Below are 16,186 nucleotides of genomic sequence, written 5' to 3'. Positions count from 1 at the left end.
CATCATCATCAAAAACACAGCAGGGTAACCCATTCCATCCCTTTCACAATGCTCTGTGTGAAGAAGTGTCTCCTACCCTCTGTCCTAATTCCTTATCCATTTAATTCCCAACTGTATCCTCTGGTTCTGCTTCCTGTGCTGCGCTTGAGGTATTGATGCTAATGTTTAAGATTTTAAAAACTTAAAAGTCCCCTGTAACTGTTCTTTATTCTAGGCTAGATAAATTCGGTTCCCTCTAAAACAAATATTTGCAATATGAATTAACAATAGTAATATATACAGCATTACATGAGGTCCTGCTGCAGAGCGTAATTACAGAGTGTGCTTATAACTATTAACCATTAGCTTACTACAATACAGTGGAAAATACGGTAACTTCAATTACTGCAGCAATATTGTCTATAACAAACTATTATAAAAAAAACTATTATACCAATGCAAAACGTCACACATCAGATGTTCTGACAGTTTTGCCTTTTTAAAGTGTACTAAATCATACATTTCCTCCAGTAAAATTCAGCTACAGCAACATAACCGTAGTTTAATGTAGGCAAGTTGTACTGAAGTGCAAGCATCACGCAACACTGTCTGTTACACACACAGCCCTTGTGTTCTGTTTATCCTACAAGGAAATCAATATATCTTTGAACAGAACATTTCCTACTTAAACTGCTGTGGTTCCTCCACACACATTAAAATGTTTTGATTCAATTTGCCAACAAAAACAGCCAAGTGATTTTATACTTATGTGCTGGCTATTGATGTATGGTAGATCACCCACACATATCCTGCAAGATGAAAAAAAAACAGATGTTCCAAATAGTGGGCTAGTCGGAAACAATTAATACATATTCATTCCACATTATTATGAATCAACAATCACTGTCAAAATGTCACTATATCTCATCCTGTGCACAGATCTTACCCTGTGTGCATTGAACATGCTGCATTTATTTACCCTATAGTTGAAACACAAATGAAAAAGCTTCAGAAGACGGGCTTGTAATGCAGCCAAATTCTTATTTCTTATCTTAAAGTGTTATTGAACACCATTTAGGCTTCTGTCTTCCCTTGATATGTTGAATAGCCTTAAAGGTTGCATGATAATATGCAGAGGAAGACCTTTCATTCATAATAAAATCCTAAAGAGGTTCAGAATACTACTCTGAAAAGTAATGGCAGCTGAATCATTTACCTTCTGATTGGGTTCAATTAAGAGATGCATTTCCACTGTAAATCTACTTCAAATGACTGTCACTTCTCACTATCCTACACTGTTTCTTTCATGTTGTTCAAAATGCAGAATGCTTGATTGTGTCGTGGTAAGTGTAGGATTGCAATCACGATAGGTTATAAGATTGTATAACACAATTCTGGTCACTACATTACCAAAAGGGGCTTAGAATCCCATGACGAGAAACCACTATAATCCCTTTAGCTATGAAGATAGGTTGAGATGACTGAATTTATTTAGAGCAAAGAAAATTACTGGACATGAAGCCTTTAAGTTTATAAAGAACGTTGACAAACGTAGCCTTATCCAGTATTTTCAGTGCAAAACCAAGACCAGAGGACACAGTTAATTAAAGGGCGAAAGTAAATTAAGTGGCGATTGACTTTGGACAGAGGGTAGGAGAAACTTTTTCATGCAGAGAATGATGAGGGGATGGAATAGGTTACCAAGCCATGTTGGTGATGCTGAATCATTGGGATACTGTAAGACCCAACAGGGTTTTTAGATCAATTAGCTACTAGGAACTGCACAAGCATTGTTGGGCTGAATGGCCTCCTCTTGTTCGGAAATATTCATAAGACCCAGCCTTACTTATCTTCTGATAACAGGCAGATCTGTACTACAAAATGCAGCCTCCTGTTGGCTGCCACATATACAATACCATGGCACTGTTTTGTGAGAGGCTGGCTGCCTCAGTTGCTAAGCAATTTATCTGAACCTATTCTAACCCAAAACTAAAAGGCTTTCATTGTATTTTCCATCCAGGTATTTCAGTGTAGGAATAACTGTGTTATGTATATAGTGCCTAAGTGTATATAGTGTATATATGAATGCACTGGAGGTGCCATCAGCAACCAACGTCCTAATATTGGACAGGTAATAATCAACACTTGATGCATTAAAAACACTTTAAAATCCAAATGCAGAAACCAAAAACATTAATGTGCTTGTAATATAATATACACACGAGGCACAAGGGCAGGTGATCAATCAATAAATCAATCAATAAAATCCATAGCGATCAATAATCCATCATTTGCATCTCTAGTATGTAGTATATTTTAGTTTATATGATATTTCAGTATGTTGGTACTTAAATACACCGAACATGGGGGAGGGTTATTACTGTAACACATTGATGTGTTCAGCAAGGGTATTGGGTTAAGCAAATATTTAGCACTTACGTTTGTTATGAGAAGAGACCATTTATGGAAATAATGAAGAACCGCTTAGTCATTCTCTATGGATTTAGCTGAGATTGTCATTTGCCAGACATCATTTTTTAACCATTGGAGGGACTGCTTCTGAAGACTCCTAAACATTTCAAAAATTCAACTTCAAGGAGTCTTTTCAGGAGTTGCTTCAGTGGTAGAAGAACAATTGTTATTAAGCCAGGTAAACAAAGACAATTGCTTCTTCTTCTTCCCAGAATAACACAGTGAAGACTATAAATATGTGCACAATACAAGCTCTAAAATGAACAGAGGGATGTGAAACATTATACGTTGTGAGAATATTCCTCATGGCTCCTGCACAACAGATAAAGACAATAAGTTTTACTCAGGTGGATTCTTGCAACTAAAACATAACCTTAATACAACATGGTCAGCACATCAAGAAACAATAGAAAAATCATGACAGTTAGGTAAAGATACACAGACAGGATATTATCTTCACAAAAATCATTTTATTTAAACATTGGATAACTTTATTAAGATGTTATCATAATGCTGCCTGATGAAAGCTACAGTAATACAATGTTTATCATCTTACTCATGCGAATTGTAAAACAGACAGTTTATTTGAATGCAGTGTAAAGTGATTACTGTATTTTGCTGGTCAGAATAGAGGTTCCAATGTCACAATTTATTTGCAGACACAAGCAACTACACCAGGATTTGACCTACTTTTTCTCAAAGTGTTTTTCTTATTTATAGATTTCAAAATGTTTTAGGTAAGTGAAGAAATCTTTTCTTGTACAATCTCTAGACGTGTGTAATATTAATGTATCGCACCATTGGAAGTGAGCTTGAACAATGCAATGCAGACCATGGACATAAATGAAATCTTAGTGTTAAAATACATTTTTTATAGGTTTTGCTATTGTGGTACCCCAGGGAACCGCGTTCAATCTCATATTAAACTGGACAAAATGATTCTGTTCGTCCTACATTTCTAAGCCCCTGCAGATGTGACTCAAAATAATGATTCATAGCACAGGGAATAATAACCCACAGAAATCCTCTTTTCAATATTTGCTTATTTCCTCAAAACCACCCTGAAAGAAATCCACTGCAGTCAGGGGCCGGCGACAGTAGGCTTTTGTCTTTTCTTGATTTTACATTTTGACAGCACAAAGTCAGCAGTTTAATTCAGACCAGGGGAAACAAACAATCAATAAGGAGAACCAAGGTTGCCTTTCCTTGCAGTCGCCATGGTTACTCTTACACTTCAAGCTGTCGGCAGCTGGCTCGGGCCTGTTCAAAAAAAAAAAAAAGATTATTTGCACTTAATTTCCATGAAAGTAGAATCCCTTTGACAGATCAATGAACAAACATCATCAAGGATGAAAAAAGACTAATCTCTCCAATTTCAACTGGCATGCAAAGTCTGTGCTGGGTAATTAGAACTCTGGTCTTTAACCTGTAGAATCACACCTTCTCGTGAAAATTAGCAGACTAAACCAATTAAATAGTACTTCAGGAGAACAGGAGCACAGCAATAATAATTACATTCTTTTTTTGACCTTGCAAAACAGACAGTTGCTCATACAGGAAGAAATCACTTTACAGGTGTATGCATTTACAAAACTCATACTTGAGGTCATTTGCTATTACAAAAGTAGTAAATCATCCATTTTGTTTAAGGAGTGTGCCATGCAACTAGTATAGACTCTAATAGTTCATACTTTATACAAGCTACAGCAGTAAACCATGAGAAAAGCTTAGCAAAGCATAGCTTTGTAAAGTATTGTATCCACCCTGGTGAACTGCAAACTTACCATTCAATTTCACTAATACAAAAATAAACCCATAAATGTTGCATGTTGTGACAAAAGAAAATGTATGAATGTACAGAAGCCATCCAGTTCCATCGTGCGTGTCATTTTTCAGGAAGCAAAGCGTTACAAGTCAGGTCTTAAAGCATCCCAGTGATTCAGTATCAACACCATGATTAGGTAACCCATCCCCTCACCACTCTCTGTGTGAGGACGTGTCCTCACTCTAATTCTTCTTTAGTCCAAGCAAAATAAATGAACTCCCTTCAACCTGTTATCATGCTCCTTTAGCCCTGGGATTAGTCTGGTTGCTCTTGATTCACCATTTTAAAAAGAAGATATTAATATAAGATACGAGGCATGAAGACCTTTTCCGGTTTATCAGTGCATCCAAACAGAACTGCACAGTGCCCTTAATACCATCGCCATGAGAGAATATCTTCATCTGAGTCACCATATATTATAGTAGATTGAGGTCGCCCACCAATTGATACATGATTTGAACAGATTCTCATTTACAGCAGTGACCTGGGGAATATGGGGCATGTTTGTCATTTTAACATGACTTCCAGTGTACTAATGATGAGACAGTGGGTGTGCTGTAAACAATGCAGCTCTTTAACTCTATATGAATCTGTGTAAGGGCAGCGTTGTGGCCAATGCTGGTTTCCGGCAGAAAGTAGACCTAGAAACAAAAGATATAAACAAAGACAAAGACAAAACAAATGCAGGCATGTTATAGAGAAACTTTTAATAATTCAAAAACAGAACCTAGAATTAACGAGTCTCCTTAAAATATAAAAAAAAATAAACATATGAATGTGTCCGGTAGTGAACACAGAAGCAGCAGTATTATAATCTCCAGCAGTTCAAAAAAAAAGGTTATTTTATAATACAAAAAGGGAACTCGCCTGATCAGAAAAAAAAAGAAACAAAGATGAAAGCAACTGAGAACTGACCGCTGGTGAGGCCAGCTCCTGAGATCTGAGGCACAGACAGGGTCGTTCCTGTTCAAAATTGAGAGATCATCTTTTTATGTGGCTGAAAGCAATAGAGAGGAAGGCAAGTATTCAATTCCAGCTGGACTTTCTCATCCACATCTGTCAAAGAAAAGCATGTATGAAAAACGCCCTTCACCCACAAAACCAACATTCTGGCAGAGTCTACGTGTGTCTGGAAACCTTTTAACAATTCAAGTATCATTCAGAAATCCCGAGCTTCATCCTTCCTGTCTTGAGGCATGCAGCTGTTAGGCTCCCAAGCCAAAATAGCCTAGTTTCAAAGTAGCCTAATTTGACACATTTGGGGCTACCCTGGAGAATAATTCAAACTAGTCTCGCTTTGACAAGAAGGGGGTGATCGGATATTCTTCTTGTATCGGATCTTCTTCAGATCGGCTTCGGGTAAAGTGAATTTTCTGCATCGTGACGGAGTCATTCGCAAGACAGCTCCAAACCGAACACGCTTTCTAAAAATGTCGATTAACCCGGAGCTGACGTGGTCACGATGGGGTCGTATTTCGGCTTGGTATCTTAACACAAATCTGAGTTGAACTTCAACTTTCATCACAACTGGATCAACTATATCCCAGTTGCGAGGGGTTTCACCATTAATGATTGTTGCAGTGCTGCCTGCCATTGACACAGGATTTCCTCCTGTTTTATCATATTCAACCACAAGAGGGCACAAGTGTCCCGACAGGCAGATGACGTGTTAAGAAAACATGTGACAAATAATCACTTTGATGTCCTGACGGGGTTCTGACTTGAAAGATTTACCTAATTAAAGATGCTCTTGCTTTATTAACATCTTTTGAAAGAAACTACTTACCATGTGCAGTGTGGCAGCCCATGAAATTTGCGTTTTTGTTTTTGTTTAGATGTTTTTCTGAAACTGGAGTCAGAGGTGTTTCTTTTGAAGTCTGGGAGGACGAAAAAAACATCACAAGCACTATTTTTTTCTGCTTCTTCTTCGTTTGGGCGGGGGTTGATTTGAGTGGCGGCACCCCGATTTATAATTCAGTATTTCGTTTTTTTATGGTAGAGAAGGGGGGGGGGGATTGTCTCTAGATAAAGGCTTTAAAGTTGAATTTCCACATCACAAGATCAAGAGTAGGCACACTTCACAGGGAATCGAAAATAGAAACAGGAAATGTGTTCCGGTGTTAGGATAGGGCAGAGATGAAACGGGACAAGAGTGACTTCAACACATGTGTCTCGTCACTCTGCAAGCTATGCACTGCCACATCAATAAATACACACAGCTAACTGAAGGCACTACGCGACAAAAATAAAACATTTTTTTCCCGAACACAGTTAACAACCACAATGAAATGTGACCATTACAGGGGAGCTATTTACACACTGAGCATATCAATGAATGTATTGATCATTTGAAATGCGTCTGAAGAAATCGCTCGTGTTGTGGTGCCCAAACCTAATGATTTGATAACGTGTCCACAGTCTGAAAACAACCGAATTCACCAGCTATACGTCTTTGTATATCCCCAGATTCTAGCATAAGAACATAAGAAAGTTTGCAAACGGGAGGAGGCCATTGAGTTTAGGGTTAGGAGTGGTATTACCGGTTTCAGTCTGAGGCAAAAAGAAGGGGTTGTTGTTCCGCGCTTTACTGACAGATGGCGCCAAAGTCTATAAATAAAATCGGAACAGGTTACAAGGGGAACTGATTAATGTGCAGCGTTGTTTTCTCTTACGTAACACGGTACGGTTATATGATACACAACCGAGGAAACTTGCTGGTAAAGTTTGAGCTTTTGTAATCGTTTTCTTTTCATGGTTGATATTTAAGACAAATAATTGTATTCTATATATATATGTGAAAAGTGAAATATTGAAGAGAGAGGCTAGTGTTATGTTTGCTTGTTGTTGTTGTTATTTATTATTATTATTATTATTATTATTATTATTATTATTAAAGGCTACCGTTAAGCAGGGTACAATTCGTAGACCTCTGTCGATTCTTCTCGGGGGCCTGAATTCTGCCCAATCTTTGAAAACAGCACAGTCATTATTTAAAGTGTCGTTTTTGGTTACTGTAGGCGGCTGTAATGAAGACGCCAGTGCGTGTGCTGAGGTTGCCCCGCGGCCCGGATGGTTCTAGCCGCGGATTCGACCCCAGCTCGGCCCGCTACCAGGCTCTGTGCCCGTCTACCATCTCCGCCTCGGACCCAGTGGACTGCGTGGATCTGAAAAGCGAACAGAGAGCACGCTCGGTTCTGCGGGAGCGTTACCTGCGGAGTCTGATCTCCATGGTTAAAAGAGACGTGAAGTTCACCATGTACGAGAAGGTGAAAGTGGATGCAGTGTTCCAAGCCTCGGATATCGACATTTTAAACTTCCAAGTGGCGGATTTGGAGACCCCGCTTGGGGTGCAAAAGGAGGCGCTGATACGTTGCCCGGACGTAATCTCCTATTCTTTTGAAATTGACTCCAGTAAAATGTGAAGGGAATGGAGAGGGTACCAGTTTCTGAGCTGGTTGGCTGAATTTAAACTATGTACATGTTAAGTCTCTCCTGAACCCTTAACGCGACTTCTGACCCTGTTCTGTTCCAATAGGAACACCAGCCACTCTCCCGGTTTCCTCCTAGGGGCATTCTACCCTGAAAATCTGTACTGCGTGTTTATGAATTACATGGACATTTACTGACTAAACAGAGAGCATAAAGTAACCTGTGTTTGATAAGTTCTCTCTAATTGGATACAAGTGGAATCAATCCTGTTCAGACTGGTGTACTGTTATGATCATATTCTGTACCACAATAAAATACGTTGATTACTGTTTGTTTTATTTTGTCAACTCCTATTTTATCCAAAAATCAGTAAATAAACCTTAATAGCTCTACTACATACAACCTATATTACATGCCCCCAGCTCCAGCATTACTGTAAATACAAAGTATAGAAGTGCGACATGCATATGTCACCTGTACTGATACAGTTGCAACAGGGGGAAGACACTACTCTACCTGCACCCAGAACCACCTTGTTACAAAAATGATGAACTTACACCACTTCTAGATTTCCACCAGAGGGCAGTCTGTGCTGCCTAAACTCACCTTACTGTGAATATAAGAATAATTATTGATTGCATTCTGGTCCCAAATATAAATAGAGAGGAGGTATTGTACGTTTGCTGTGTGTATATGGCTCTCCTAAACAAGCTAGTGTTAAACCCACTTTTCAGTGCCCAAGTAATTAGAAAGTGACACATTGTAAAATACGAGAATGTTTGCACATGTTACTCTTCATCACTAAAAATGATATCCAGTGAAAACCATGTCGAATTTCATAAAACACAAACGAGGAAATCTAGAGATTATCTAAATAACTAGGTTGTTGTGATGATAATTGCTAAGGACTTTTTTTTTCTATCAAGTTTAATGTAATCTGGTGGATACAGAGAGGATGTTTGCCTATTTATTTTACTTGCATATTTTCAATTTATCTTCATAATCCCTTGTTCAACTGATGAAACACAATGTTTTCAGGGTTTTTTTTAATTTGGGGTATATAGAGGCACCCTGTCTGCCTGTCTGTATTTTAAACTTGCAATACTACATAGTCACACAGTTGATATGTCACAGGGATCTATTTTGTTGATCTAGCTCTGATTTTGTAAAATTACAGACCCCACAGGATGCTTAGGCTTTGAAAAGGGATTATTCAGGGACCCTTCAGAAAGAAACGTCTTTAATCAATTTCTGTTTTCCTTAACCTGGTTCCTGCTAAGCCTTGAAGGAGGGTGTGATCCAAGGGCTACGAGAGACAAGCTCTTACATCTTCTCTACACTGCTCTATTTTCCTGGCACTCTGCCACTTGAATGAAGCAAAAAACATCCTTTTTGTGGGCTGTCCATCCATCCAGCGGAGCGGTTGAGGGGGGGGGGTATGCTGGCACACCGAGTTCAGGTTGCACCACTGCCTAGGACAACAGGAAGTACATTCTGTCCTTCGCTGGGAAACCTTCCTGTTTACTGTTTTTCACTTCCTTTAAAATGTACGGTTTTGCACAGTAATAAATATGAACGCATGGTAAGAAGATTGGAAACCTTGAAAAATTTTAATCATTTATACTAATGCTTTTCCCAGAAAAATATTTCCATTATTAAAATAATCGATTTTTAAATAATTCAGGCAGCTTCCTACTGGCGTGGCTGAACTGGCTTGTGTTGCCAAGGGCTAATTTCAAATTACTTACAAAAAGAAATAATATATTTTTCATCAGTCTGTACGGAATCATGTAAGTTCATTTTCATGTTTCTTTAATTCTACCCTGGTTGCCATGGAAACTTCCTTTGGAATGCTGTAAAGAGAACCAGTCACCCTTTGGTGACACCGAGGTTATACCCTCTCATGAAAAACAACTGCAGTAAGAGAGATTCTTTATACCCGGAAAATATAACACATTTTTTCAAATGAACTTTGCTGGCAGTGCGGTTACATTACATTGTCATTGTAATTGTTCTGAATCAAGAGGAAATGGCAGCATAAGGACAGCTACAATGTAATCGTAGAATGATTACTAATTTGACAGGGTTGAATAGGTAAAAAATAGTCAAATAGGTTAACTAGTCTCCACTTAAAAAACTATTCACAAACCATGCATGTGATCATGTCTGGAGCTCTGTTTGTGAATGCGCTGTTTTGTAACACTGTGCTGTCCGTGCAGGGCAGTTTAAAACAGCTTGGGGGGTTTTAAAACTAAAATGTTGAATTGCTAATGCAAATGCACTTCTGTCCATCTGAATCCACATGCTTCACAATGACTCTGACTTTCTCTTTAATATCTGAGTCGACTATTTGGTTCTGGATTTAAGTCAATGGGATGTGTCATTGCTGGACTAATATGTCCAAACAATATTCAAGGGCAAAATGAAAAAAAAAATTAAATACCCCCCCCCCCCCCCCAGTCTGGAGCAGCCGGGACTCTAGGAAAGTTAAAAAAAAAATGAAACTATTATTGAAATATTATCAGTTTAATACAATCTCCCCACATGGCTTTTTCTGGTAGAGGGAGGCAGAGAGCTTGTTGGTTTATATGCTCAGGTGTCAGGTGTAGTGCAGCCAATGATGAGGGCCTGGCGATGCTGATGAAATATGAACCTGATCCATGGCCTACTGTGTGATGAGAGGCCCTTACTTCCAAGTGTTTCCACGCTGCCCCAGTGTGTGCGTCTCTCTGCTGTGGCAGTCAGAGCCCTCCCGATGTGTTTACCAAATACCTGTGTGTTTGGCAAAACGTTTCTCTTGTTATTCGAAGAGCTTATACAGAGGCCGCCTGGCAAGGAACAATGTCTTCCAGGTAATTAGAGTGGGTTCACCTTGGGCAACACTAATCTGTGTTTTGCTTGCATTAAGACAAGTGAACAGTGGCTCAGGTCGGCACATTCAAGGCCAGATTGTACTGTAAACAATGCTGTTTACCTCACAGGAACTGATTAGAAAGACCGGCACTAAACTGGCTTTTATACCCACCAAACTGACATCAAGCCCTGATTGGGACCGGCTGCCCAGTGTCTTTCAGGATTTCAAACTTTTTATTTGTGGAGTTTTACATCAGACAAATGTATTTAATTACATTCAGTTTGCTTTATTTATATGATACATATGTTATATATATATATATATATATATATATATATATATATATATATATATATATATATATATATATATATAATATATATTAATATATAGTCTATATAATAGTCCTGTTTTCAAGAATATCGAAACGGTACAAAATGTGTTATTACGTAAACCATTGAAACAGATACGCAATGACTGTAAATTTCTGAAACTAAATTTTTCTGTCAAAGACTTGCTAAAATAAATGCTTGCTTTTATTGATACGAACGAAGAGATCTATGGTAGTTCCTACTCAATCAAAAGGTGTTTTATTTTTCCTAAAAATATTATCGAAGAGGATATTTAAATTCTATTATTGTAAATTCAATGAAAAACACTTAGAGGAAAAAAGTCTTTAATGTTTCCAACAAATAATTTTTTAAGCCAAAATAAAACAAACAACGTGATGTTGAACTGGCATGATGGCTATCATCATGCAATATATTTTCCGACATGTTTGCTGCTGTTTTGCGATATATATATATATATATATATATATATATATATATTATATATATATATATATATATATATATATATCTTTAGAAATCCTGCGACACAGTTGTTGTACAATAGAATATTATGATTTTCACTGGACATTGTTTTGGAGAGAGTGGGGATGATTAATTACAAGCTTCCTTCTCTGTGTTGTTTTCTGACCCTGGGTTGACCGCTCGTTCCTGGCGCGTGCTGTCTGGTCTGAAAGGAAGGAACTGCCGCCCCCCCTTCTCCATGCACCCCCATCCCATCTTTCCAAGTGGGATTGGGCAGCCCTCAGCCCTTCTCCTCTCCTTGATAAGAGACAGGATTAACTGAGATGGGTTGGCAGGAAGCCAGGACACGTCAGACTGTTTATTTACTGATGATATCCAGGATCTGGGTAAACGGTAGCTGCAGATAAGAGGGGCTATCTCTCTCCCCGTCTGGCCAGGGTCGAAAACATTTACACAGTGTAACCAGGCCCAGGCATGCCCTGCCTTGACTGTGCAAAGGTCTGAGCAACACAGTCCTGGACCGTGGTTTCTTTTCTTTACAATAGTAGGTGTATAGTTTAGATTTTTTTATTTTAGCTTTGTTAAATGAACATGTTAAACTGAGCTTTATTTAAACACAGAGCAGGTCTGTGTGAAATTGAGGAAAATACAAGTTCTAGTTAAACTCCACATGGGTCAGTTTTTAGAATAATTTGTAATATTTGCCTGATATGGATCCAGACGTCTTGTATAATTTAAAGATCCTAAAAATAGTGAACATCTCTAACAGAGACATACCATTTTTCTATTTATTAGATATTGCAGCTGTATCATATTTTTCTTTTTCATAAATTTTTGTTTTCTGCTTTATATCAGGTCCACTTAAATGTAGGATACAAAAAAATTCAGAAAAAAATCAGAAAATGAAACACTTAACCTATCATGGAGCATCTCATTCATCAGTCTACTTCCGGAATGTGGTGTTGTCATGGCGCTATATTTTATGTAAACAGTTTACATTCTAGATTCAATGGAATAATGAAGGGGGTTGGGGGTGCATATAGATGAAACGTTCACCTCACAGATGTTTGAGGCAGGTACCCTGGTTTATGAATTAAACACATCTTTGATCTGTGGTTTTGGATTTCAGGCACTCCTACAGCAGGATGTCTACAGCGGAACTCCACAGTGTCGATCCTGCTGCGCTGAGAAGCAATACTCACTTCATAACCTGGATTTACCCCCTGCTGAAAGGCAGGAGACACAGAAATGCTGAAGCAATAGGATCCTGATTAGAGTCTTTACAGTCTAGCCAGACAGGGACAAACTTACCAGGCAGGCAAGATCAGCTTCCAATGCAATGCAACAGGGTTGCAAATAAGCAAGCGCACACTGAGCAAGCTAGTATATTAACCATTGACAGCTTCCCTGCATGGGTGTGCATTTCGAGGGCAGAGTCATATAGTGGAGTAAATGATTTTATTTGGGTGACCTTTCCCATAATGGTATAGGAGTTATCTATCAATCGCTATCTCTGCATCCACTCAGAAAATTATTTGAATTAAACTCATCTTAACTACTGAAAATACTGCGTTTCTCAAGTGGTGTGCAGTTGTAATCTAGGTACTGGTAACTGTCCTTTTCATCTGAACCCTTTCCATACTGCATGTTTAATTAAGGCTTACTCACTGCCTTGTCAAATGCAAATAATGTACAGCATTGTAGCAGCTGAAGCCATCAGTACAATCATGTTATAAACATGCTGAAGTTGTGATTGAGTGCGACTCTTTTAGGATTGTATGGGTTCTTGGCCTGACCAGGATACATACGTACTGTTTGTAGGGTTTTGATGAAACTCCAGTTCATGAAACACACTTGAAACTCCAGTTCTCTTCCTTTAGTTAAAGCCAATTTAATGTACTTGCAAGACCTCTAGTTACTTGCACTTTTTAATTCTTACAAGCCCTGTACAGTGTTGCAGAATCATAATCTGTGTCTAGTGCAAGTACGGTTGCCACCTGTCCCTGTTTTTCCTGGATCATCCCGGTTTTGAGGAAAGTGTCCCAGGAATTCAAATTGTCTATCCGGGACACTAAAACCCAGTACCATAGATTGAACAAGTTAGATCAATCAGGGTACAGTATTACTGCAATTAGACACACGATATGAATTAGTTGTCTATACCATAGTGGTAATATTATCAATGTTTCCTATTGGATGAATATAGGATTTCTAAGGAGAGTTTAAACAACCCTGTGTCATTCAGAGGTCCCGTTTCTTTTGTACCTTAGAGGTGTCAGCCCCAATTATGTGTAACAGGGGCAGTGACCCCATTACAGATTGTGATCCCTGTCAGTTAGATGAGGTTTAAAGCTCTACAACTACACCTGCATATCAACCTGGCTCTAGTGTATAGTGATTAGGATTAATGCTTGCAGTGTGAATGCTTAACATAATCAATACACACAGTGAGAGCCCCATAGTCAATATCATGTGTTTTCTGTTGAATCAGCCTCACCTCGATCCGTACTCTGATTCATTCTGAATTCCCTCCATTTTGCCGAAAGACATACCTGAAAGAAATCGAGAAACAACCAATATTAACAATTTTATCCCTGGCTTAACAGAAAATGATACCGCTTGCGCAACTACTGTAAGCTACAAAACATTTAGGGCCCCGATGACATCATCGGAATGCAGCTTTTGGAAAAAGAGGAAACTGGATTTTATCACAGAGAGCAGAAAGGAAGCAGACGCTGTTTGTGTTTATTGAAAGTGAGCTGGAAGTAAACAGTGCAATAAAAACACATCACCCATTGTTTCAGCTTGCTTCTGCTCCACCATGAATGATCTCGAAAGAATGGAATCTTATCTATTTCAAAATTATTTTCACAATGGTCATAAATTAAACAGGCGAAATAGCTGGTCATTACTGTAAATCACATTGTGTCACCTGGAAAGCATGGAGCGGAAATCATCTCACTGTGCTTTCTCTTGTTTGGGTTTAAGTTCTCTGTGGGTGGGATGTGTGGCGCAGTGGGTTTATTCAGATCACATTTCCATTCCTATTCCCCTCACTGGTGAAGAGGGTTTCAATATGTACATCACATTTTGGAGTCTTGCTCTAGAACCACGTATTCACTTGGTAAGGGCATGTTTTAGTTATTGAGAATATCAAAATCTGTTTTTACCACAGTCATTTTCTCAGGCTTCTGCCATGGTTATACTGTGACTTTATTATAGTTTGCCATGTTTCTTAATACCATATCTCTCTGGGCTTTACAACGCTGACCTATGCTTTATTACACGTTGGTATTACACTATTGTAAACTGTTGGGTAGGCACATAAATAACATCATTTTGGTAACACTTTAATTTAGGAAATTGCAATGTACTGTGCTTGAACCAACACACATCAACACGCTGATTATAATGCAAGTTTCATCTAGAGCTGCCGTGCAACTGCATGGCTAAAATTATACATGCAGTAGAATAATTGTATGGCTATAATTATAGAATATCTGTATCATTATATTCTGGAAATATTGGGGGTTGTTTGCCTGTCTGTATATTCCTCTATCTATATGACACAATGTTTTCATAAATATGGAGAACCTTTTCTCAGATTGTGATTTAATCTTTTATTAGAATTTCTTATTCTATATTATTCTGTATGAATAATTGATGTATATCATGGTCATTCATTTTAACATTATACTGAGATCTCTAATGTGGCTGGTCTGCAAATGTTTAACCTGGGTGTTGAATTAAGAAATGAAGATCCTGGATTGAAAAATGATTCAAAGTAAGTGAGTACCACTGGTCTAGACTTTATTTACTTTAAGAAAATAAATTGTAGTCTAGGACTTTTAACAATGCTTTGAAACTATGTTTCTGGTGATATTTCATTAGTGTTCTTTATACAAATATACTTGCCAAGCAGTACATTTATTCAGTCCCCAATGTCTGCCTGGCTTCATGGAGTCACACTCTGAAACGGATACCTCTTGAAAGTAGGTGGTAGCAAGTTTATAGACTAGAATGTGGACAAAAAGGTCAGCTCTCTAAAAAAAAAAAAATCTAATTGTATCTTCACTTTAGCTGTCCTGAACATGGTCATTGCTTTTTTGTGTGTTTCTTTGGATTAGAAACCTCTGCTTAACATTTACTGGCACTACCAGGGTGCCCGAAATAGACCAGCGGGTACAAGAAAAAATCCTGTTCTCTCTTGCTTTCCGTGCTCTTCAAGCCTGATGTAGGCTATTGGCTGCTGTGTTGCTGTTACTATTTCATGTATTATGCTACTATCACGGATTGTGCACTTTCCACTGTATTTAATGTATTATGCATTTTTTTATAATACTGCATATCATGTATTATGCATTTCTCTGTATTTAAAGTATTATGGATTATCTTGTTGTTACTGTAAAGCGATTTGTGATGGTGGTCCACTATGAAAGGCGTTATATAAAATAAAGATTGATTGATTGATTGATTGATTGGAACAGGAGACTCCAGCTGTGCTACAGTGCTGTGACTCTGGCCAAAGGGTTTGCATTACCCTATAGAATGAACTAATTTTTCTTCATAAAATCGATTGAAACCTACTGAATAATGATACGTTAATGTATTGAATTACAAACTGTTTTGTAGTTTCCCATATACTTAACAACAAACCCTAAATGAGCCATGAATAGCAGCTCTGAGACACTTGTGAGTGAATGATCTGCTTCCACTGTATCTGTGACATCACCAGGCAGGTCTTGCAGACAGGAAAGTCAATTAGCTTTAAAGAGAGCCTCTCAACTTGCTCCCAGCACAGAGAGAGGGAGG

General features: G+C 38.3%; 1 protein-coding gene and 1 long non-coding RNA gene across 2 annotated transcripts; one reads left to right on the top strand and one right to left on the bottom strand.

Moving 5' to 3' along the window:
- Positions 1–2,932: 2,932 nt before the first annotated feature.
- LOC121304814 lies at positions 2,933–6,813 on the bottom strand. The gene is made up of 3 exons (XR_005948003.1): positions 6,063–6,813; positions 5,192–5,273; positions 2,933–3,711 (listed from the first exon to the last, which is right to left on the bottom strand). It is a non-coding gene; the product is annotated as an uncharacterized LOC121304814 (long non-coding RNA).
- An 80-nt stretch (positions 6,814–6,893) lies between these two features.
- On the top strand, positions 6,894–8,035 carry gemin7 (gem (nuclear organelle) associated protein 7). The gene is made up of 2 exons (XM_041236214.1): positions 6,894–6,993; positions 7,294–8,035. The coding sequence occupies exons 1-2, from the start codon at positions 6,925–6,927 to the stop codon at positions 7,696–7,698; spliced, it is 474 nt and encodes a 157-aa protein (XP_041092148.1). The 5' UTR covers positions 6,894–6,924; the 3' UTR covers positions 7,699–8,035.
- The last annotated feature ends 8,151 nt before the right edge of the window (positions 8,036–16,186 follow it).

This window comes from Polyodon spathula, chromosome 40 (assembly GCF_017654505.1).
Source record: "Polyodon spathula isolate WHYD16114869_AA chromosome 40, ASM1765450v1, whole genome shotgun sequence".
Classification (NCBI taxonomy): Eukaryota; Metazoa; Chordata; class Actinopteri; order Acipenseriformes; family Polyodontidae; genus Polyodon; species Polyodon spathula.
The sequence above is the reverse complement of the archived record's forward strand: the minus strand, read 5'-3'. Positions and strand labels throughout refer to the sequence as shown.

What these genes read in the sequence shown, in the direction of transcription:
- gemin7 (XM_041236214.1), top strand. Translation starts at nt 6,925, where the DNA reads ATGTGCAGCGTTGTTTTCTCTTACGTAACACGGTACGGTTATATGATA. An exon ending in ACAACCGAGGAAACTTGCTG is followed by an intron (nt 6,994 to 7,293) that starts GTAAAGTTTGAG and finishes TGGTTACTGTAG; the next exon opens with GCGGCTGTAATGAAGACGCC.